Source organism: Saccopteryx bilineata, chromosome 3, assembly GCF_036850765.1.
Source record: "Saccopteryx bilineata isolate mSacBil1 chromosome 3, mSacBil1_pri_phased_curated, whole genome shotgun sequence".
Taxonomy (NCBI): domain Eukaryota; kingdom Metazoa; phylum Chordata; class Mammalia; order Chiroptera; family Emballonuridae; genus Saccopteryx; species Saccopteryx bilineata.
In genome coordinates, this window is record NC_089492.1 from 230,419,634 (window position 1) to 230,444,915 (window position 25,282).

General features: G+C 37.1%; 1 protein-coding gene across 5 annotated transcripts in view; it reads left to right on the plus strand.

The window, feature by feature from the left end:
- PTGER3 (prostaglandin E receptor 3) overlaps positions 1-25,282 on the plus strand; it is a 218,229-nt gene that overhangs the window by 103,119 nt on the left and 89,828 nt on the right. Inside the window, exons 3-4 of one of the 5 annotated variants that reach the window (XM_066268894.1) lie at positions 762-853; positions 7,439-9,866. The exons of 1 other annotated variant lie outside the window; for it this stretch is intronic. In XM_066268894.1, the coding sequence (XP_066124991.1) occupies positions 762-853; positions 7,439-7,478 (132 nt within the window). In that variant the 3' untranslated portion in view covers positions 7,479-9,866. Of the gene's footprint in view, positions 1-761; positions 854-1,123; positions 1,619-7,438; positions 9,869-25,282 lie in introns of those variants that run through there. 3 more of the 5 variants (XM_066268893.1, XM_066268895.1, XM_066268896.1) reach the window with 3 other exon arrangements.

A 25,282-nucleotide genomic window follows, 5' to 3' on the forward strand; every position in this document is an offset into this window, starting at 1 on the left:
GTAACTATTATTTTTAATTTGAATTTTTTGAGGTACAGATTTCAGAGGTGTAACTCAATAAAAAGTCATCTGCACACTGCATTAGGAGCCTGTTGCCCCAAGCAAAGTCTCTTACATCCCCATTCACCCCCTTTGCCCACCTCCACCTACCCTGCATCCCCTGCATTCTAGGCAGAGGAAGTTTCAATCACAAAGCCCAGAGGTACGAAGGAGGATGACACTGCTCATGGAGTTCATAGAAGGCTAGTGTGACCTAAGCACGCAAGGAACATGTACAAAACGTTCAAACAAAGCTGGAGTTGCAGCCAGCCGCTAGATCAAACAGGTCCTTTGAGGTCATGTTAAGAATTCTGGTCTTTATTCGAAGAGCAACAGGAAGTCACTGAAAGCTGGAGAGTGGTAGAATTAAATTTACCTGCGTCAATCATTTGAAATCACTGAGCTTTTATTCAGCATTTAACAAGTGCTGTGTAGCTGCTCTGGGAAGTTAAAGCTCATATTAGACACAATCTCTACTATCAAGTCATATCTGGTGTGGAGGGTTGGGAAGACTCAGAGTGTGGGTTAAAGCATGGAGGCAGGAATGAGATAGTCTTAGGAAGACAGTAGCTAAAGCATCTTTATTTACTGAATCATAGTTCATGTGAGCTAATGTACACAGTTTGGTTTTGCCTTTCTGTAAAAATTTCAAGGAAGTGTCATTTCACAAAAGGAGATGTAATCAATAATTCTGTCCACTGAAACCCTCTATCTGTTCACAGATCAGGCATCACACAAACAACTATGCATCCAGCTCCAACTCTTTACCCCACCAGTGCTCCTCAGCCTTGATGTGGAGTGACCATTTGGAAAGGTGAGATTTAGAAGCTGCCTAGATTTCCAGCATAGCCTTCTCCGATCTCCTTGTTCTGATCTGAGTTTGTGCTACAAAGGCAGACTATCTCTAAGAATAAAATGGAAATTAAGTACACATATCTGATTAAGGAGGACTAGATTTTTTGGAGGAGCTGCTGTTGTTTTTATAACTTCACTTCAATTTCCTCCAACTAAGAACTTTCTGAAAATGGGTCCAGTCTGACTTTGTAACTGATCATTTTTTTTTTTTTTTTGTATTTTTCTGAAGCTGGAAACGAGGAGAGACAATCAGACAGACTCCCGCATGCGCCCGACCGGGATCCACCGGCATGCCCACCAGGGGCGATGCTCTGCCCACCAGGGGGCAATGCTCTGCCCATCCGGGGCGTCGCTCTGCCATGACCAGAGCCACTCTAGCGCCTGGGCATAGGCCAAGGAGCCATCCCCAGCGCCCGGGCCATCTTTGCTCCAATGGAGCCTTGGCTGCAGGAGGGGAAGAGAGAGACAGAGAGGAAGGAGAGAGGTGGTAGAGAAGCAAATGGACGCTTCTCCTATGTGCCCTGGCCAGGAATCGAACCCGGGTCCCCCGCGCGCCAGGCTGACGCCCTACCGCTGAGCCAACCGACCAGGGCCGTAACTGATCATTTTAATGTCATGAAAGAGCCTGCATTGTCACTAATTTTTCATAGTAAGAGTAGTTTCAGAGAGTATTTTAAGGCCAAGCTTCCTTTGCTTTAATTAGACAGCAGGACTCGTGTTCTCTACATGGTTAGGACACTCTTGCTTGCTCTTCTATTATTTTTCTGTTGCTTTTTTATTTTAAAATTTACTGAAAAGACAAAGTAAAATATCAATACAATAGTTTTACAACAGTACTAAGCATTTCATGACCATATATGATTTTCTTTTCAAATGTATGTACTTTTTGAATTGACAGTGCCAGAGAAAAGTTAGAAAAGAGCTTTAACAATAAAATTATTACCCAAATGGCAACATATATCATACATTCTTTGTCCAGATGGGTATCACTTATTTAATACTAGATGAAAAGGAGCTTTGATAGGCATTTTATTTCTGTTGAATATTTTGTGTATCCTTTCGATCATTATTTGCACTGCTTTTAGGTATGTAGTTTCCATTGGTAGAAAAAGTATTCTACTATGAAATACATGTATTTTTTTAGTAATATACATATAATGAAGATATGCTATACTTGTCAATTATTAAAAATATTTTATATATGTAGATATATTAATGACTATAATATCTTACTGATAAATATACTGCTCACAAAAATTAGGGGATATTTTATAGCTTCATATTCATTTTGAAATATCCCTAATTTTTGTGAGAAGTATATATCATTATCTTTATTTTTATCTGATACTAGGTATTTAGGAGTTGTAACTTTTTTTATTTACCTTTATTTGAATTTATTGGGGTGACATTGATTAATGAAGTTATAAAGGTTTTAGGTGTATAATTCAATATTATCAATACATCAATATTGTATTGTATTATCAATATCAATATTGTATTGATTAGATTTATGTTGTATAAAGTATGTAATTCAATGAATAAACATCCTGGAAAACAGAACATAATGCCAAATATGACACACAGGTGACCATTTTAATTTTTGAGCCCTTGACTTTCCTCCCTCAAGCACTTTTTTTTAATATTTCTGTTATTGACTATAGGGTTAATTGAATAGACTTCTGAGTGTTATGGCATTGTGAGATTTTTTTTGTTTTAATGAGATAGTATGAAAAGTTTCATACTTGACTTTTTACCTAAATTGAACTCTTCATTTTAATAGAAAGTCACTATGTTCATTTTATTCATTTACTAGGTGAGGCTGGGTACAGTAACTCCTCTACTCATTATAAGTCATATGGATGTGGACATTCAAGTAGCTCAATATCTTTAGCCATTCTTCTCCTATGGTTGAGATAACTGAATGATAATCACTTTTATTCTTCAGGGAAAGATCTAAATGTGTTTTTCAATAGAAATATAGTGTGAAACAATGCCTAAAGGAATAGAATAAGCTGGTTGATCCTGAAACATAGCTTAAAAATCTGGAGGTCAATAAAATTTTTTCTCAACTTACCTTTAGGGTCCTACATTCTTTTCCTAAATATGTACATATAATGCACAGAACCTGGGCCCAGTTTTGCTAAAAACACAAATTCCCCCAGGGAAAAATATAAAGAAGGGACATATCCAGTTCCTATCTCTTTATTGGTAGGTGTACTCTAATTTCATTTTTAATTTTTTAAAGTAAATCTTACTATATTTTCCCCTTTGGGAAAACTTTGGATAATAAAGAAGATTAAAAAGAAAAGCAGCTTACTAAACCTTTCTTCCCTTGTTCAAGAAAACCTCACCATCGTTTTAGTATATTTTTCTCTTATTTTGTCTCTGTACTTTTCTTGATTTTACTTCACATACTTACAATATTATATATGCATTATTGTATTCTGTTTTTATTTAATTTAAAAAGTACACTATAATTTATTTAATTATAAATCTGTGTTTAAATTGGCACCATTATGATACAGTTGTATCATAATCCAACACTGAGGCCTGACCAGGTGGTAGCACAGTGGATAGAGCATCGAACTGGGATGCGGAGGACCCAGATTCAAGAACTCGAGGTCGCCAGCTTGAGCGCAGGCTCATCTGGCTTGAGCAGAAAGCTCACTAGCTTGGACCGAAGGTCTCTGGCTCGAGCAAGGAGTTACTCGGTCAAGGCACATATGAGAAAGCAATCAATGAGCAACTAAGGTGTCACAACAAAAAACTAATGATTGATGCTTCTCATCTCTCTCCGTTCCTGTCTGTCCCTATCTATCCCTCTCTCTGACTCTCTCTCTGTCTCTGTTAAAAAAAAAAAATAACCCAACACTGAAATGCAAAGGTTTTAAAATTATATTTGATTTTTAACCATAAATTTACTTTAAAGAATAAATAATATGTCAAATTGTAATACTCCATAAAGATGTATATAGTCTAACTTTTTTTTCCAAAAGAATTATAAGGATTTAAAGTTTCCTCAGCAATGAGTGCGTTTCTATTATTTCACCCTGACCAGCACTATGTATTATCTTTATTGGTTTGATAGCATAAAAATTTTGGGTTGTGTCTATTTCAACTTGCATTTTTCTTAAACAATTTTAAGGTATAGTTTATATACTTATTTGGTATTATTTTTATGGTAAGATTATTTCATTATTTGATGTGTCTACAATTGACACAGCTTCATGATTTGATTTTCTTCCGGATTACAAACTTGCAAACAAGAAAAATTACTCAGAAAAAAGGATATATTCGGCATAATTAAGTGATCCAGTGACTTAAGTAATTCACAATTCAAAGTTATTTAAATTGCTTTTATTTACAAAACACACATGTAATTACTCCAAACTACAATGTTTTGATGTCTAAGACATTCATGTTTCTTACATGCATCTATTCCTCACACCGTATAAAAAAAATTTCCTATCTATGCTTATTTGATCTTTTTCTCTCTATTCTAACAGAAAATGAAAGAATGAAGATGGAATTTTTCTTACAATTCCAGCTTCCCTGAATTTAAGTATTTCTTCCCACCTGAGAAGGAGAAGTTTATATTTTGATTTGGATTGTTTCTTTTAATATTTTTTAATTTTAATATTTTTTGTCAGTAGCATCCACTGAAAATAGGTTTATTATTACAACCTATGCTTCTGAGTGTTAAATTGATTTCTTGAATTTAAATTTGAATATGTATTTAAGAAGTTGGACAGGATTTCACACATGATGCTTAGTGAAAAAATGAGGAAAAGAAAAACCCACCTTCCATGAGTTTGTCTCCAACTTTAAACTTTCATCTGAATTTCAACCAATGTGGATATTTTGCTTTTTTTTTATTTTACAATGTGAGTTTGAAAAATCTGTATAAGTTTTTGACAATGTAAAGTCAACACATTTAGAGCAGAATTTGATCAATAAGACATGAATTTAATGAGTTAGAAAGGTATGCTAATTAAATGCAGGACTATACTATGACAAAAGTTATTTATAAAAAAACATATAATTAATGTTTTGGAGATGTGTTCTTCTGGGATAAGCTTAGAACTCAAAATTCTTATGTCTCTATTCTGGTTATGTGACATTTAGTAACTCAGAAATTAGTTTTGTTTTTACTTCTCTGTCTTCAAAGACAGAAAGGAGTGATGTAGCTAAGGGCTCTCTTGAAGTGTCGTTGAAAACAGTAGTGAGCTCGATGAATAACTGTTGAGTTGAACCAACAAAACATCCAAGCACAGCCTTATGATTCACCACAATCAATTTGGGATTTCTTAAAATTTTTCCTCTTGTGGCATAAAAAAAAGGAATTAATAAGTAACTTAGTTATCAAATACAAATTCTGTTATTTTCTTATGAAAGGAAGAAATCCATTTTGTGTGAATTGAAATACTTTGCATCATATAATATCTATTAGCTAATATGATCTGACCTGCTTATAAGTTCAACCAGCCTTCCTTTCTCTTTTTTCTCTTTCTCCTTCTCTTTCTTCTTCTAATTTATTTAATTCAACACAAGTTATTAAGTCCTTATTTTAGGGACTGTAATAAGGACCATGCTATGGGAAGTGATGATAATATAGTATCAACAACCTTAGGAGCCTATACTGTGATGCCGTTGTCAATTTTGCCAACTAAATTAAGCCAAAATAGTTGAGTCATTCCTGTTAAATACTTGAACCAGTTTTGAATTAGTTATAAATTACAATTATTTTTCTTTAAACCTGTATTTCAAGTGGCCTTAGGTAACTACAAAGCAGATATTGTACGCAATCCCTTGATTCGCTACATTCAACACATTTTATTGAGCAAGCAGGATTTTCCAATCACAGGAATGTTCATATTTCTGTTACATCTACCTGTCTACCACCCATCTTTGTGGCTGTCTTGCTGCCATATATTATTTTATTTTTACAAAAGAGGATAAAATTTTCAGAAATCTTGTCCAATGTCAAGTGACTAATATGTGAAATCAAATCCAAGTTTAAGTATTTTGATACCAGGTTCTCCCTATAACACAGTAGAATGTGAGATTTGCTACAATGGTATTCCATTTATAAGAAAATGTGGTGTAGTAATATAAACATTGGCTTTGGAATGAAACTTGCATTTAAATCTGGCTATTCAACTCACTAGCTGTATGACCTTGAAGAAGTTAATTAATCTTATGGAGTCTCATTGAATTAATCTATAAACCAAAGCTAATAATACTTACCTGTGAGGTTATTGTGATAGTGTATATAAAGTGGCTATAACACAAAAGGTACTCAGTAAGTATGTATTAATTGTGGTTAATTTTTTAACCAGACTTATCTCCAACTATATGATATGCGTTCCCAATTTTAACAATAAACTGGCTTCCTTACTGTGTAGGTTTCAATGTCATGGACAGAATCAACTTCTGATACCTGGCTGTTATTCTTGTTCATGATTGTTTTACTCATGCAAAATCTAGTCATAATTCATATGTTCAAATCTTACCTTGTCCTTAAGTCTTGAACAATTTAAGTATCTTTGTTCTCTTACCTCTATTTATAACTCTGAAGTCATATAATGCTCATTTTGAAGAGTATTGTATTATTCCTTAAATATTTTCACTATGTATATCTTTTTCTCTTGAAAAATTTTTATTTCATATAGTTGGGACCCTTTTATTATATTTTCTTCATAGGTCTCAGCACTAGTGCAGTACTAGACACCAGGAAATGTTATTTATTTGGTAAATTCTCAACAAAAGAATAATTTATGTACAAGATCAGCCATTGAAAATTTCAACAAATGTAATAGAAAACCCTTTGTTTCCATGTTGTTGTTAAACTTGGGAATTTTTGTATTAAACTTTCTTGATTTAAAATTGCTACATCCAGGCAGAATAATCATAAACAATTTAATATAATAATGTTTATTGAGGCTCTATTTGTAAAAGTGATAAAGTAACAAAATAATTTAAAAATCTGAAAAACAATGACTATTTGATAAAGATTTATCTCAACTAGGAATGATCTTTGACCAATAAGTTTGAAATCTGATATAGAGACAGTATATGTCAGCATGAAATACTTTTGATACTTTTAGTCCACAAAAAATATCCTTTTCACACTAAATTCACCCCAAATAATAAACCGTGTAGCATCAAATATTGTGTCATGAGTCAGTAACACACTTAACTTTTTTTAATAAGTGCCTTTATTTTTGTTTTCTTCAACACAGATCCTCATAATTATATAATATTGAAGATAAGATTAAACCTCAAAATCAAATAAATTTCTTAGAAACTTTGTAAAAAACCTCGCATGTAGAGAAATGGTACTTGATTTACATTTTATGATAATTATAGTAATTACTTTAAAGCTCTATGGGATTCATATGTAAAACAAATGTCTGGTATTAATATGCTTTATAAGTGGGCTGGTTCTTGACTACATTTGATAGATAGGTGCAATTATAGACCTATGACTCTTGCATTGGAAAAAATGGACTCCTACCAACTCTCACCTTTTTTTGTATTGCAGAGCCAGTGCTTTTATTCAGCACCACCACAACCCAGTGTGAAACAAAACAAATGAACAAACAAACAAAAATTCCCAGCTGTGCTGCTCCCAAGGCAGGTGGTGCCAGGGTAATGCAAAGAGGCATGCCAAGTCACACTAAGCTCTTAGAGTTATAGAGTCATTATCTTTTACATGCAAATGTATACATGTGTCTTATAGTTATAACTGGTCTTTGGTCCATGAAATATATGAAAATTCAGACAGAGTTGAATTTATCCACATTTTTACTGTCTACAAAAATGACTTAAAAATTAAATAACTGATGAAATCCAGGTTATAAGAAAACCATATAAATTACTTAAGAAAACAAAATTTATCAACATTCTCAATAGTTGGAAGCATATTCAAAAAGAATTTTTTGTCAAAAAATAATTGTAATTATTGAAGTAACTTAAGGATATGTATAAAATATATCTTGGTTATATACTTTTAATTACTATGAATACTTAAATGTTTAGTTGCTGTCTTTAAATACTTGTGCTTATGTTTTCTATTACTTTAAGGTTTTACTGAATTATATTTAATTCAAAATATCTCTAAGCTCACTCCATGGATAAAAGTGTTTTCTGTTTCATTTTTGTCCTAAGGTTTTATTTTTTGTTTCATTATCTAAAATGTTTTTATATAAAAATAATTTGCACAATATGTATTTTTAAAGAGCTTTTGTAATTTTTTGTTTTTTAATACTCAACTATATTGTAAGCTCTTTGTGGGCAGGACCCATGCATTATATATCTCTTGTACCTATAGAGTCCAGCACAGTGCTAAGCACATAGGAAGTGCTCAATAAAAATTTGATGGAGAGTCTAAGTGGCCAGATTGCAGTCTCTGTGAGTGATGTCTAAGACCACTCAGTGTGCACAGTAGAGGTAAGGGTTGAGAGTTGGTTTTTATATGATATTTGCTTTTCCTCTTTAATGTTGTGCTATTTTGGTCAGCCTTTAAATTTGAGCATATAAGGGTATCCTTTAGATCTCTTAAAGAAAACAAGTGTAAATATTTGTTGAATATGGGATGATTGCTCTTAGAAAAAAATAAATGAGATAAACATAATAAGCCTGCATATAAATTACCTTGTCTTTTAGTCAAACCTGTCATTTCTTACCTTGGCATAGGAGCTGAATTTCAAGCCTATACCCACAGGCGAAGGTAGCAGACAAAACTTAGAGGGTCATAACCTTGTGAGAGTTACCTTGGAAATTCTTATATTTAATCTGTCAGTTTCTTTATTTGTAAAAGAGAGTGACACCTACCTTGTAGATATGCTGCAAAGACTAAAGATGATACGTGTGAGGTCATTATCTTAAAACCACTATAAATTCCCCGAGGTAAAAGATGGTCCAAAAAAAAAAAAAGTCTCAAGATGCCTTAATTTGAATAAGTGGTTGGAATTTGGACCTGAGAGATGGGAATTATGTGTTTGCCATAGCAGCACTTGGGCATAATAGAGCCCCAAGCAATTTTACTACAAGGTCTTTGCAAATCTCCTACAGTCCTTTAAAGAGTTAACATGAATTACTAGCAGCTAGCTGCTGAACCAATGGAATTTCCTCTGTAGGTGCCAGCAAGACTATTCTTGCCAAAAAAAAAAAAAAATGAAAAGGTGATTTTGAAATAAAACTTCCTAGAGCATAACTCACATGCAAGAGCTTGAAATGTTAAAGAGGAAAGAGCTTGAGGCTAGGGCCCCTATTAATATTCAGAGCAGGATGTGGGCTATAAGATAAGAAGGTTCTAAGGAGAAGAGGGAAAGTTGCCAGTAAAGGCATCATCTGAGCCTGTTTCTGGACTGAATCATGGTACCAGGGCCAGTTAATATTAAGACTATCTCCCAGGAAACCTGTTCATGAAATGAAGGAGGAAGTTTTCATAGTTGGCCAATAGGGCCAGAATATTAAAGTTACAGAACCCAGTAGTTGTGCTACTCTTTTAACTAATCACACAACTACTGTAGTGGCGTAGGGGGGTGGTGGTAAAGGGGTCTATCATGCCCAGGTGCCACTCGCAGAGGGGCGCCAAATGGTCTACGAGACAAACAAGAAAAGCATAGTAAAAGCGTAGTTAGGTAATGACTATTCGTAATATATTATAGATATTTTAAAGTAGGTACTACATTCTATTATTATTTGTATTATATTCTTATTACGAGTAAATCCTATTATATATGTGTTTCTGGAGTGGGGGGAGGGGGGCCGCCAATAAAGTGTCGTGCCCTGGATGCGAGTTATGTTCACTACGCCACTGAACTACTGTCATATTGCAAAACTCACTCATTGATGCTAAAAATGACAGATGCTAACATGGAACTCATGGAGATTTGGTGTAATGTTGCTCAAGCTTGCCTAATCATTGTTAAATTCTATCTTGTAAAAATATATACAAATTTTTCTATTTTCTTTTCCTTGGAGGCCATAAATCAGAAAATCTGGTATGGGACCTGGGATTTTGTATTTCTTTTTTCTTTTTTTTTTTTTTTTTTTTGTATTATTCCTGAAGCTGGAAACAAGGAGGCAGTCAGACAGACTCCCGCATGTGCCCGACCGGATCCACCCGGCATGCCCACCAGGAGGTAATGCTCTGCCCATCCGGGGCGTCGCTCTGTCGTGACCAGAGCCACTCTAGCACCTGGGCCAGAGGCCAAGGAGTCATCCCCAGCACCCGGGCCATCTTTTGCTCCAATGGAGCCTTGGCTGCGGGAGGGGAAGAGAGAGACAGAGAGGAAGGAGAGGGGGAGGGGTGGAGAAGCAGATGGGCGCTTCTCCTGTGTGCCCTGGCCAGGAATGGAACCTGGGACTTCCGCACGCCAGGCCAACGCTCTACCACTGAGCCAACCGGCCAGGGCTTGTATTTCTAAAAAATAAGCTCCCCCTGGGTGATTTTTTTCATCAGGCAAGCTTGACAACACTGGTTCCATCCAGTGGTTCTCAAAGTATCATCCCTGGACTGGTAACATCAGCATCACTTGTGTATAGTTTTCAATAGGCAGAAATGCAGATTCTGTGGTCCTACTCTGGGCTTTACTGAATCAAAAACTCTAAAACTAGAGCCCAGGCATCTGTGTTTTAGAAACCCTCCATTCAACTCTTATGCACACTAAAGGTTGAGAAGTGCATGTGTGAAAGGTGGCCAGAGAGCTGAAAGTTGGGAGTGTAGGAAATTCATCTAGTTCCTATTCTCCTTGGACTAGGAAAGTCATCACTCAGTCCAGGGACTGGCTTCTGTTCTTCCTCTGACATCACTACCTACTTTTCTGTTTCCTAAGGAATAGCTTGATTTTGTGAATCCCATTTGATTTCCCAACTAAGCGGGACCATAGCCTTTTCTCCTTCCTGAGACCAAGATACTACTATTAATTTTCCTAATTATGATCCTCCTGTTTCTTAGACCTCACTTTAAAGAAATTGGCTGCATGTCCAGCTAGATCTGCGATTGAGGCTCACATTTCTGTCATTGTTTTTATATTGGCATGTATCAAGTGAGCTGCTACAATGTATATTTAAGGAAGGTATAAGCCGTTGACAAGTTATCTCATTCTCCTTATCAAGTCTCATCTTTCTTCATCCTCTCAAAGGCAAAGCCAATGCTTAAAGATATTGCCATTTGTTAAAATGACTATAATTTTGAAGGCAAACTCTTGGGATACCATAATATGCAAATATTCCCATTTAGTGAACAAGAGCAGGGATAAAAAGAGAATCAGCCAATGAGACTCTTTGCACAGCAGTACATAAGAGGTATCATGAGCTAGGGCTGCCATGACAAAGGACCACAGACTGAGTGACTTAAACAACAGAAATGTATTTTTTCACAGTTGCGGAGACTGGAAGTCCAAGATCAAGATGTTGGCAGTGTTAGTTCCTTACGGCAGCTCTCATGGGCTGTAGGGAGAAAGGAATCTCTTAGCTTCTGGTGGTTTGCTGGTAATCTTTGGCACTCATTGGCTTATAGACAAAGCACATCATCCCGCATAGTATTCTCTCTTGCCCAAACACCCTCTTTTTATAAGAACACTAGTCATATTGGATTAGGGCCCTGATCTACTCCAGTGTGACCTCATCTTAATTATTTGCCTCTGCAATGACCCTGTTTTCAAATAAGATCTCAATGTGAGGTACTGGGGGTTAAGACTTGAACATACAAGTTTGATTTGGGCTGGGAAACACAATTCTACCCATTACAGAAGGGTTGGTTGATCTAGGGAGGAAGCCAGATCTAAACTCCAAAATCATAAGACCTAACATGATAGTGCTTCTGCAATGTAACAGGTTTAAGGACTGAATAAAAATCTCTGTGATTCATACCACTCCTGGCTCCACTTAAGAAAGACAATTTGAAAGTAGTCATATTTCTGACACTGAAATATTTGGAAGTTTTTCCTGTAAGTAGATAAACAGTACAAATCTCATAAAGCAAGTAATAGGAAAGATAATCAAATTAGACTGAAGTAAAATTGCTCTATTTATGTTGGGGAGAGTGGAGGCTTTAGGAATTCCTGAACTTAAATTACAAATGCAGGTTGATTTCATTGCTTTGGACACTCAGATTTCTTTTCTGGCAGTTTTCAAATCTGGGGAATAAGCACATCTAAAGGTTGAAATTTGAAGGGACCAGATGCTACAATTTAAAATAGGATAATTAAGGATTTACTGTAATTTAAACAAAGGGGCATTTAAATGGTTATATGATGTTATTACTGAACATAGACGTTAATGGTAGTCAGCTATTGCCTTCTTGAGTCAGACTTGCTTATTTGGGACTTTTGTTTATAATTTTCTACCTGTATGCAGACAAATGTACAAGAGAGCATAAGAATCAGTTGTACCTCTGCTTTGTCTGCTTATAAAAGTATCATCTTGGGTTGTAGGTCATCTGCATCTCTTAGACCCTTTGAGTCCAGTCCAACTATTAGCACCAATTCATGCTTGTGCTTTGACAGCTTCTGACGGCTACTCATGATCACACAGAAGATTGTTCAGTGTTTGCTTCTAATGCACATATTGTTGATCTATCTGATCCTGACTTCTAGGCTGTGCCAGTAAAATTCCATTGACAACTTTTTCATTTCATCATTGTATTTACAGACTCTCCTCATACTTTTTTTTAAATGATGGTTGAAAAACCATGTACTTATGTTTCTAGGAAGTGATGCAATTGTTTTGGGAAAAATAGTAAAAGTTTCAACATATTTATAAAGTTATTTTTATATCGACCTCTGGCTGTGTTTTCACAGTCACGGTGGGTGATTTTGCCAGCACCCAGCTATTACTCCTCTGGCACACAACTGCACAAATCATTTCTTAGACATTTCTTTCCAATAAAATCTAATTATAAATGCACATAACTACTTAGGTATCTCTCCATATAATAAGAATTGTTCAAAGAATAAATGTACAATTCCATATAGTGATGATATTAGTGATCCTAAAATATATTTCTATAATATTTCTACCCAGGAATAAATAATAAAATCAAATATGGTTAAACATCTTTTTAGCAGGAGGTTTAGCTCTGGGAATAAATGACCAATTTCTAGTGATGTTATGAAAAGTGTTATAAGTCATCTTTACATCTCTTATATACAGGAGGATAAAAGAAGGCTTACAGTTGTTTTAATGGAATATAACACAATAATTAATAAATAATACAAGAAACTGTTTTGCATATTTACAACTGTAAACTACTCTTGTCCCACTCTGTGTCTCCAGGAGACAGAGGAGAAGAGCAGGACAACTCCAATTCCTTCTAAACTGTGCTGAGGGCACAGTGTGAAATCATTCCGAAAAGGAAAAGTATCTCCACCTGATTTTAGAATTTTTTTTCTTACCAGGAATTTTCTTTCTCATCCTTTCCTCCTTGTTTCCTTCCTTGCCTCCCTCCCTCCCTCCTCTCTTCTCTCTCTCTTTCTTCATACACTTATTGAGTGAAATCCTCTGGATTGTGTGTTACCTGGGAATAGGAATCAGAAAACAATGTGAATCTAAGTGGTGCAAAGGAAAAAGAGAAGTAACATTTTCAAAAATTTACAATGTATTTTTATAATATTTAAACATATGCATTAATATGTTGGAGCTTTTGGACTTTAATTCCCGTTAAAATGGAGCTATTTTAATGAGTGATTTAATGAGTCATACATGCTGTCCTGGGAGCAGTTTGTGACAGCGTGGGTCCTGGGAGCGGTTTGTGACAGAGTAGGAAGGAGGCAGAGAAAGCATCGGGACACTGAGGAAGAGAAAGCCGTGCCTGTGATGTGACGGGGAAGAAGCTTGTGGGGAGAGAAGAAAGGGGAAGTGAGAGGGGATCAATGAAAACATTTTTTTCCATTTTTGCAGACTGCAGATTCAGTTCTGCCTCATAGAGATATCCTTCTAGACTTGTAGTGTATTTATCAATATCCATCATATAACTAGCTATTTTCACTGAGCATCATCCTCTTATACTAAATTGTACCTGCCATACTAAATTGTCATAGCCAATTCTGCTATTGTCTCTCTTTTACAGCCAAAAAAAAAAAAGAGAAGGCTCAGAGAGTAAGGTAAAAAGAATGATTAAAACCCAGTCCACTTGAATCCAACCCTCACTTTCTGCCAATATAATATACTGTTGTCATACTTCTCTAATTTGGTAAGTTGTATTTTCCTTCACATCAAGAATGCGAAGAATGTACCGGTCAAGATGAGGCTGTACAGTAGGGGAGTGGGGAGAATTGTAGAGCAGCTCCTAAAGTGCTTCTAGAACAAGCCATGCACCATGCCGGCTGCAGAGAGTGAGAAAGTACAATACTGCTCTGTGCTGAGAAGGAGACATGAGGCACTGGTGAGCAGCACTAATATACACCCCAGAATCTCAACAGTAAAGACAAAATAAAAAGGAAGAAAGTAACTACAGAAGTTCTGAGTTTAAAATGGGCAAGATGTTTTTCAGCTCAGCTTTTGACTCCAAGCCGGCTTATTTTAAGCCTTTTCCATGTGTTGGTTTACTTGGCGGGGTGGGGGAGTATCAGCAACCAGGGCCACTTCAAGTACAGCCACATACAGGTACATTTTCAGCAGAGTTGACAAAGGACATTGGTTACTAAATAACTTAATTGACTGGGTTAATTACAGTTTCTTCCCAACAAGAAGGTGTGGGATTTGAAAAGGGAAGGGAAGGGGAAACGAGAACCTAGTGGTCTACCACGAAGGCGTGGCTTTGGAGGCAGGGCTTGGCCCAGGGCTCCTGGAATTTCCCTAGATTCTGCTAGGTTGGAACAACCCCTAAACTGGCTGTGTTGTTAACATCAGAAGTTGGGTGGATGGTACTGGTACAGCCTGGTTCTTTCTTCATAGAGAGTGGGGTACTTCATAAAACAAATCAATCAGTATTCCTAACCACCAGTGTCATAAATTTAAGTAAAATGTCAGGGAAAGGGGGGAAAAACCCCAATTGCGACTTATGATGTTGATGCAGCACATTTCTGGAAGAAATGCAAGAGCATTTCAACATTTTGTGCAGAAGAAATGTTATCTGGAAAACGTGTAGGATTTGGTGCCTTTTCAGACAAAATGAAGTTAGGAATTTACAAGCTAAAAATCTGTAAGCTGGCCTGGTTAATAAAGCATATTATAATTCAGAATCATCAGACTGGCAAAAGCTTTCACTTTTAGAACTCTATAAAACCTACAATGACTTGGAATTAATAAAGTCAGGGAGTGTGATACAGGGGAAAGAGATTAAGGAAGGCAGGGTTCATCACTCCATCCTAAAGTGACTTAGGAGCTTTAGTTTATTTCTTAACTTTTAAGGCCGCTTCTCCTCTGTTATGTGGGGGATATTGATAAGTAAATGTGGCAAATACTACCAGGAAATAGATCTCTACCTCAAAAATATGTTAAATGTTACTGCTCACTTCTCTTTATCTCTAATACTCCTATTCCGATTCAGGTGAATCTCATCTCTCAACTACAGCACCAGCAACAGCCTCCTAATGAGTTCTCTATTTTTACCCCAGCTCCCACCCATTCATTCCTCACTAGACATAGCAATCCTTCTCATCCAGGCCCTTTGCCCATGCTTCTTTGTTCTTTTCCTACTTCTTCATGGACAGTTCTGTTTCTTCCTTTGGTTAAATACTTTCTTAAAAATAGTCTTTCCTGGCCCTATAAGAAGCAGTTTCTTCTTATTATTTGCTACCTCAACTTATTTGTTTTCTCATTTGTTTTTTGTCTGTTTCCTTCTTTGTGTGCTGTCTGCACTGGCTATGAGTTCCACAAGGGCCGAGACTGGCACAATGAAGGTGCTAACCACATGTCTGTGTGATGGGTGAAGGGGCTATTGTGAGGAGTATGTGAGGCAGCTAGGTGCATATTTCAGCATCAGTCAACACGGTCTTCCTCCCCTTTCCTTTACCAGTGCTGCCGCATCAGTCGCCAGCTCTCCCACCCAGACATTTCCTTGCTGAAGGTGTACTGGCATGTCTTCCCATCATGTGCCAACATCTTAGAAATCTAAACTGAAAGTCAAAATATATTGAGGTACAGGACATGGAAGAGGTTGTTCTTAACTCTGATACTTTGTTTCTTGACACCTCTGCGGTTTTGTCAACTATGCACATCACACCCTGTGACCTTTCCTAGGCGAAATGTAGAGATTTTTAATCAACTGACAAATATTTGTTTTTTACTATCTCTTCTTATACGTTATTCAGAATCTCTAAGTTTATCTTGAGCAGCGGTGTTATAAAATTATTTGAATCTTTTATTGTCACTTTCTTGTAGTACAGTTGTCCCTCGCCATATCTTGGTTCACTTTTTTTGTGTTCTTGCTGTATCACAGATTTTTAAATTGTATAGATTTAATTTTGTATCACAGAAATATCGTGGGATTTTGAGGTATACAGGTATTTTTATATATTTATTATTTTAATTATTTTTGCAGTAAAATAAGCAAAATAAGTGTGGGAAAGGTTAATAGCAGCATGGGAAAGGTTTATAAGAGTGTGGGGATGGTTTATAAAGCCTTAAAATATAAATAATAAAATAAATATAAGGTTGCTACTTTGTGGATTTTTGCCTATTGCTGCTGGGGGTTCTGGAACCCAACCCCTGCAATAGTTGAGGGATCACTGTATTTAAAATGAGTAAAAAATAAAAATGCTCAAACTAGTGATTAAAAGTCAGGATAAGAAATAATACAATGATACCGTGGCCAGTTGGTTCGATAGTAGAGTGTCAACCTGGCGTGTGGAAGTCCCAGGTTCAATTCCCAGCCAGGGCACACTATCTCTCTCTTCCCCTCCCACAGCCAAGGCTCCATTGGAGCAAAGTTGGTCTGGGCACTGAGGATGGCTCTATGGCCTCTGCCTCAGGTGCTAGAATGGCTCTGGTTGCAACGGAGCCACACTCTAGATGGGCAGAGCATCACCTCCTAGTGGGCTTACCAGGTGCATCCCAGTCAGGTGCATGCAGGAGTCTGTCTCCACCTCCCTGCTTCTCAATTCAGAAAAACACAAATACAAATAATAATAATAATAATAATAATAAGCCCTGGCCGGTTGGCTAAGTGGTAGAGCGTCGGCCTGGCGTGCAGAGGTCTCGGGTTCGATTCCCGGCCAGGGCACACAGGAGAAGCGCCCATTTGCTTCTCCACCCCTCCCCCTCTCCTTCCTCTCTGTCTCTCTCTTCCCCTCCCACAGCGAGGCTCCATTGGAGCAAGGATTGCCCGGGCGCTGGGGATGGCTCTTTGGCCTCTGCCCCAGGCGCTGGAGTGGCTCTGGTCACAACAGAGCGACGCCCCCTGGTGGGCAGAGCGTCGCCCCCTGGTGGGCGTGCTGGGTGGATCCCGGTTGGGTGCATGCGGGAGTCTGACTGTCTCTCCCCATTTCCAGCTTCAGAAAAATACAAAAAAAAAAAAATAATAATAATAATAATAATAAAAGAAACAATACAAAGAAAAAAAGGTGAAAATAATTAAGCATGCAATAAATGGTTAACATTTATTTTTATGAACACATGGAAATTAAACTGATTAATAATGTCTTCCCTTACAAACTAAAAGAATACATTAAAAAGCAGCACAAAATGCTGGTATTTATCATCAGATATGTTTAAAGATGTTATGATTAAGACATTTCTAACAGTTTTAGTGCTCTGTGAAACAGACTCCCACTCTAAAATATATCTTGCATATTTGACTTTCTAGAGTGTTTTTATTTGATTTTGTCTGAAAGTACTGGATTGCTGATAGAACATGCTCCTTTCCCCTCCTGGAATATTAGCAAACCCACTGCCTCAGTTTGCTTATTCCTTCACTCAGTGAGGTGGAGGAATTAGGTCTTTTTTTATATATAAATTTTTATTAATTTTAATGGGGTGACATCAATAAATCAGGGTACATAGGTTCAAAGAAAACATGTTCAGGTTATCTTATCATTCAATTATGTTGCATACCCCTCACCCAAAGTCAGATTGTCCCCTGTCACCTTCTATCTGGTTTTCTTTGTTCTATAGGTCTGACTCAATTCTTTCCATTCAGTTGCCTGAAAAATTTCAGAGTCTAGGTCTGCAGGCAAAGAGACCAGTATTTATTTAAAAGGAATATCTTACAAAAATGCAAATTAAAACTACAATGAGATATCACCTCACACCTGTCAGACTGGCTATCATCAATAAATATTTAAATAGCAAGTGGTAACAAGGATGTGGAGAAAAGGGAACCCTCATACACTGCTGGTGGAAATGCAGATTGGTACAGCCACTGTATCACTTAAAAATTTGAAAGTGTAACCGCCTTATGATCCAGCAATTCTAGTTCTGGGAATTTATCTGAAGAAACTCAGAACACTAATTTGAAACAACATATGCATCTTGTGTTCATTGCATCATTCTTTACAAATAGCCAAGCTATGGCAGCAATCCAAGTGCTGATCAATAAATGAGTGGGTAAAAAAGTGGTAGTACATATATACAACGGAACATTACTGGCCATAAAAAAGAATGAAATCTTACCATTTGCTACAGAATGCATAGGCTTAAAAAGTATTATGTTAAGTAAAATAAGTCAGAGAAAGATAAATACCATATAATTTTACTTATATTTGTAATCCAAAGAATAAAATCAAAAACAAAAAAGAAACAGACTCATGACACGGAGAACAGACTGATGGTTTCCAGAAAGGAGGGTAGTTAGGGGACCGGGTGAAAATGGTAAAGGGGTCAGGGGTACAGATGGGTAGTTACAAATAGTCATGGGGGTGTAAAGTACAGCACAGGGAATATAGTCAAGACAACTGTAATAACGATGTAGGGTGCCAGGGGGTACTGGAAATATCAGGGGAACAAGAGGGAACACTTTGTAAAGTATACGATTGTCTAACTGCTATTCTGTGCACCTGAAACTAATACAAAATAATATTGAATGTAAACTGTAATTTAAAAAGTATTAAAAATTAAAAAAAAGAACACCACATACTTCTGGACTAATATTCATTTATAAATAGTGCTCTTATTGGGGTGGGAAATATTTACCAGTGGACAGCTAACAGACTAGATGCACAAGAAGAAAAACACTCAAGATGTCTTCTAGTTTGTTTTCCTTGTGGTTAGTGAATTTCTTGACAGGCAATCAGATATTTACTTCAGCCTGTTTCTCCTTTAAAACCAATGAAGATACACTTGTGGGGAACATACCTTATGATTCTAAAACAACTCTGCTTTAATGAGTCAGTTCCAAAAGAATTTTTCGGACTCTTCTACAAGCCTTTCCTGCTTCTTAAATCCTGCCAGATTGTGCTGGAATATGCCTCTGAACTTTGACACATTTATTCTGTACATTTGGTGAGCCCTGTGGTCACTGGAGTTCTATATATTGCTCTGAGTTTGCAGAATGGATTTGGGAGTTCTGCCCTTATTTCCTAGCATTTAACCCCCATCACACCTATCTCTGTTTTTCCTTCACTATCTACTGCTCTTAAGGTCTTAAGGCAATTCACATCCTTTGCAGGAGCCTCATTTCAGGTTCCATACGTGACTAATGGTTACTGACAGTATAGAAAGCTGTGTGAACAGCACTGCTCTGGAGTGTCCAGATCTTCACTCTCTGTGTCACCAGTGTCAATCTAAACAGATGACCACCTGACTGAGACAGGAGCAGCCCAGATTGGAATACATCAATGACCACAGAACTCTTTTTTTTTTTTTTTTTTTAGTGAGAAGAAGGGACACTGAGAGAGACTCCCACAAGCATCTGGACCAGGATCCAGCTGGGAAGTCCACTAGGGGGCACTGCTCTGCCCATCTGGGGTCCATGCTCCTTTGCAACCAGAATCATTTTTTAGCGCCTGAGGTGGAAGCCACAGAGCCGTTCTCAGTGCCTGAGGCCAACTCACTCTAATTGAGCCATGGCTGCAGAAGAGGAGGAAAAGAGAGAGAGAGAGAGAAAAGTGAAAGGGGGAGGGTTGGAGAAGCAGATAGTCACTTCTCCTGTGTGCCCTGACTGAGAATCGAACCCAGGACATCCACATGCCGGGTCGATGATCTACCACTGAGGCAACTGGCCAGGGCAACCGCAGAACTCTTTAGTAAATTACATCTCAGTACAAATGTCCTTCAGATTCTTTTCTTTTTCTTTAATGATGGATAACATTGCTTTCCAGACTATGTTGCAAGGCTTACAAAATTCATCATGACCTTTACCATTTGTCTAACTTCAGCATTTCTCTTTATCTTGAACTGTACTTTTTTCTGAACTGCTTTACTTTCTTCACTCCATTTTTAAACTTGCCATTCCTTTTGTCTAAAATCTTTTCTCCTTTCTCCTCAGTGTCTAAAGAATTCTCTGGTGTTGCAGAACACTTGGAGAGATGCTCAATCCTTTTGGACAATTCAGAGATGGGGGGTTAACTGAATGGGGCTTGACTACTCATGACACTCAACATCAGAAAGCAATTTAGGACACAGGGAGAATGTGAAACTGTATTATGTACGTAGAAAATTTTGACATACTAAACTTAATGGAAGAGATAATCCTAGGGACTTAAACTGTATCTTTATCTGTAGGTATGCGTACGTGTGTGTGTGTGTGTGTGTGTGAGAGAGAGAGAGAGAGAGAGAGAGAGAGAGGGTGTGACTGTGTGTGTGTGGTTCTCTCCCCATCACTAAAATCTTTTCTCTTGATGGCTTTACCCCACACATTAAGAGACAGTGGAGGAGCTCTATGGATAAGGTACAAACTAAAGTTGAATCTATTCCAATACTTAACTCTGAGAAAGTACTGTATGTAATACTAGCAGAGACTTTGAGAAGCATGCTCTGATTTATCTTTTCTTTTTCTTCTTGATATTTACCTAAAGGAAGCATTTGGGAAGGAGAACCAACCACAGCAAACTCCGGACCGTCAGGAGCAGCCCAGCTCCCATCTAGGCTCTAGCCTTCCTTTGATTCACACCTGGCCCCTCTTTGGTTAGGAGCATTTAAAGACAAGGCTGAATTAGAGCAAAGAATACCAGACAGTTGCAGTACCCCCATAGAAGGTACTTCCTAGTACTAAAATATGTTAGTACTAATATATTTGAATGGATATCACACAACAAGCTTCATTATATTTCCCTGGTCTGCCTGTCTCCCTGTTTGGGTACAGAAACTGAGGACAAAGTCTCTGCAGGAAATGCTTTTATGACAAAAATACAAGAACCTCTTCTGATGTTTTTATTCAAAATTGAAATTTGAACCTGATGCATGTATTTCAGATTGGTAAGAAATTCAGAGAAAACAGCTTTTATCATATGCCTATAGTTGCAATATCATCCTGAAAATGCAGTAACTATAACAAAAATTTCACAAATCCCACTCAATAGATCCTAATTTGACCAAGACCAGAAAATTAATCTTAGCTTTTAAGCACTTGATCAAAGAACCCATAATCTTAGTTAAACCAAGAATGTAGATCAGCTTGAGAAATTATTTGCAATTCAGATGGCTACTGACCATTTTTTCTTCCATTTCATGCAATGGCTGCTTCTGTAAGACATGCCTATCTGTTTCTGTATAATTAAAAAATATCTTGAACAAAGAACAAAGTACATAAAGAATAATCAGACACACTTGCTAAACCATTGTACATCGAGTTGTGCCAGTCTCCAGTCTCAATGATTAGATTGCCTTCCTACTTTCTTTAAGTATCACAGAAAATAAATATTACTATAAATTAGTAAGTGGTTATTTTCAGATTAACGACAACATATACAGCTCGAAAGTTCACGTTCAATTTTGCAAGGAGTGTTGGTTCTGTACAACAGCAGTTACTGTAATTGCCTCCCATTCCTCAGTGATAAAGTGTGACCAAGGCTCTTTCTCAGAAATTACAGGAAATATCTACTGTTCCATTATACTCGCTACGTTTACAGCCCTATGAAATCCATGATTGTGTTCTGTGGCTTTTCTATTACGTTTTGATTACTTGGACCATTTTTGAACAATTTGTTTCTTAGCATTCCCAAGCACAATCAGTCATCTTATCGAAACAAAACAAGCCATAGCACAAGTATAAACATTTAGAACATGTCTATATAGATAAATAAACAAACATATAGAGTGTAACAGTTTCTAATCACTATCATGCTGCTGCTCATTTCCATTGCAAGTACTCAACAGTGACGTAAGCAACGTGACCCTATCAGCTTTGATGAGCCCCAACAGTGCTACTTGAGGTTCATTCTACCGCAGTGTGAGAACCTGAGTGTATTGTTTGATGCAAAGGTTACTTGAATTACTTATTCAGACTTGGAGTTCCTCTGTACTTTTAGAAAGTGAGAGAAAGGAAATTTGTTGACCATCTATCTTAGTTTAAACATAGTCCTAGATATATCCACATCTGATATTATGTTTGATTCTAACAATGACCCTGAGAATACAAATTCATATTCCCATTTTTACCAATGAGAAACTAAATCACAAAGCAAGTAGCTGACATTCTTAAGAACATACTGCTGAGGCTAAGATTCAAAACCAGGTCTGGGACCCTTGAGTTTATTCCTTTTCTAATTTACCAGGTTATTTCAGTTCACCAAAAACCTTTTTATGTAGTTGTGCCTGGAATAATATAAACCTGCTCAAGGACACAGGGCAAATCAACAAGTAAAAGTAAAGTGTAGCTAAGACCTGTGACCATGCACACTTGATTCCTGGGACAAGAACAGTGAGAACCCTAGCCAAATTGGCTGGAGGTCAGGTCTAGACCATAGTCCCACTGGAAACAGGAAAGTCAAACGGGGAAACTAAAGCAGAAGCCCATGTGTGCAGATGGTGCCAGTTGGATGCATGGTTCAGGAAGGCTCCCTGACACCCAGGGCCTAGCAGACATACCAGCTTTTACCCCAACAGACCAACTCCCGACCCCACAAACTGATTGTAGATATATGCCTATTATTGTCAGATGTTTTATGTGGATTACATCAATTAATCTTGACCATAGGTATGAGGAAAAATGATTTTTTGACACAGTTTAGCATGACTAATTTAGTGGTAAAGAGTAAAACAGAATGAGATTTTACCTTTTGCAATAGCATGGATAGACCTGGAGGTCATTATGCTAAGTGAAATAAACCAGGCAGAGGAAGACAAACACCATATGATCTCACTTACATGTGGAATCTAATGAACAAAGTAACCGGATGAACAGAATAGAAACAGAGGCATGGACACATGGAACAGACTGACAGCTGTCAGAGGGGAGGCAGGGGGGGACTGGCAAAGAAAAGGCTAAGGGGTTTGTCACATGTGTGGCCATTGCCAGAGGTGATAAGGAGTGGGGGTAGGTGAAGGTGCGAAAAAGGGAGGGAGTGGGGACTGAAAGAAATCTTATTTGGAGTGATGGGTGAACAATGCAGTGTGTAGATAATATTTTATTGAGTTATACACTTGAAACCTGTATCATTTTGAGAACCAGTGTCACCCCACCAAATCAAATTAAAATAAAAAATTAAATACATGACTCAGAGTCTAAAAAAAATTAAAATAAATAAAAAACAAGGACTCTGGAACCAAACTGCCTAGGGCTGGCTGTTGGTTCTCATTAGCTCTCTTACCCTCTATCTTGGGAAATTTACTTTCTCTGTGATGAGCTGATTTGTTATAATGAAAGTGATAACAATCCTTTTGGGTTGTTAAGAGCATAAAGAGTCTCAAACTGGGCCTGGATCTGGGTAATTGCTTTGCCAGTGTTTGTTAAATAAAGGAGGAGACTAAGTAAGCGTGAATTCATTAAGGTAACACAGAGAGCTGGGACTCAAGTACAGATGCCATGAGCCCAGAGCCCATGCTCGTAGCCCAGGTTATAGAGAGTGGGTATGGATTGGTACCATCAAGCAGAGGCATCTGATTCTGCAGATGAAAGACCTCAGAAGATTCACCTGTGAAGAGACTAGGGAAAGCAGTTATCAAAACGATCCTAGGATTCCTTTCTGTTTCTCTCTTGCTCCACATTGGCTACTATCCTGATGCAAATCATGACATATTTGAAACTCATTTCAGAATCTCCTTTGCCTAAGACCCTTTCCAGTGTCAGCTGGACACTTATGATCTTTAACTTTGTGCCCGTTTTTGAATTCATTTCCATCAAAATTCAATATATTTAGCATTCTCTCTACCTTCTGAGGAATCAATAAACTCAAGACAGAGTTTTTAGGTCAGAATATAAAAAATACTATTGGGTTTGTCTGCACCAGTAATCCTTTCTCCATGATAAAAAAAAAAAAACATGCCTTACACTTATATCATAAAATGAGATTTTCAAAAGACCATTACAGGTCTTCTTTCTGCACTTTAATAGATCAGATGTTTAAAAAAAATAAATATAGTTTTTCTTCTGTAAAAAAGGAATTGCTATTTTGTGAGTTTTTCTTTTTAATTTGTCATAAAGCAAGTAATAGCAATACATAGATAGATCTGCTCAGTTTCCCCAATGCATAAAAATGTAAACATTTTGTTTTGTTTTTTTAAAAAAAACACACATTTTACCTATGCAAAAATCAAGTCAAATTACGTTGTCTAGGATTTGTTGTCCCATGACTTGGAGCCTGGGAAAGCATCCCTATTTAGTCTATTAGGGTAACTTTCTCTGGATTTCATATGCATAGACACATACCTGGTAGACAGAGACACAGTCTGCATTTGAGAGCAGGCATTTCGTAGTAAAGACCACATTCCACAGCTCTGAGAGCAAAATCTCTCATGTGTTACTTTTCACAAAACTGCAGACCTGTAAGGACAACAAGAAGTTACGTGCCTGCGGCAGGATGTGGGGGCATTTTCTTAAGCCAGCTTTTGGACCTTACTGCTATTCATTTCTCCAAGTTAAAAGTGGTCATATTTAGTTTGTTTTCTAGCTCAGGAAATACAACAGTTATGTTGTAGAGAATTGCAAGAGGTAATGGCAAGGAAATTAAGCAAAGACTTTGAAGTAAGTCACCTTGGGTTTCAATGTAATCTTAGCCACTAGCTAACTATGTGATGTTAGTCCAGTTATTTAAGCTCTCTGAAGTTTTGGTTTCTTCGCTTTTAAAAGTACCTCCAATTGTTAATATAAAGGTGGAATTAGATAAAGCAGAGCACTAAGTATATAGTTAGCACTAAAAAATATATAAGTACCCATTAATATTACTGTGCTGACTTCATAGTTGCAGAGATTTTCATTTTAATCAATATGCCATGCACAGTGTTTGTTCCTTTATGTATATTATTGCTAATTTGTACAACGTTTGCAGTCAGAAACCATGATTAGATAGATGTCTCATTACGTCATGGTAAATGGATTGGAGAAGAGTCTGGAGATGTG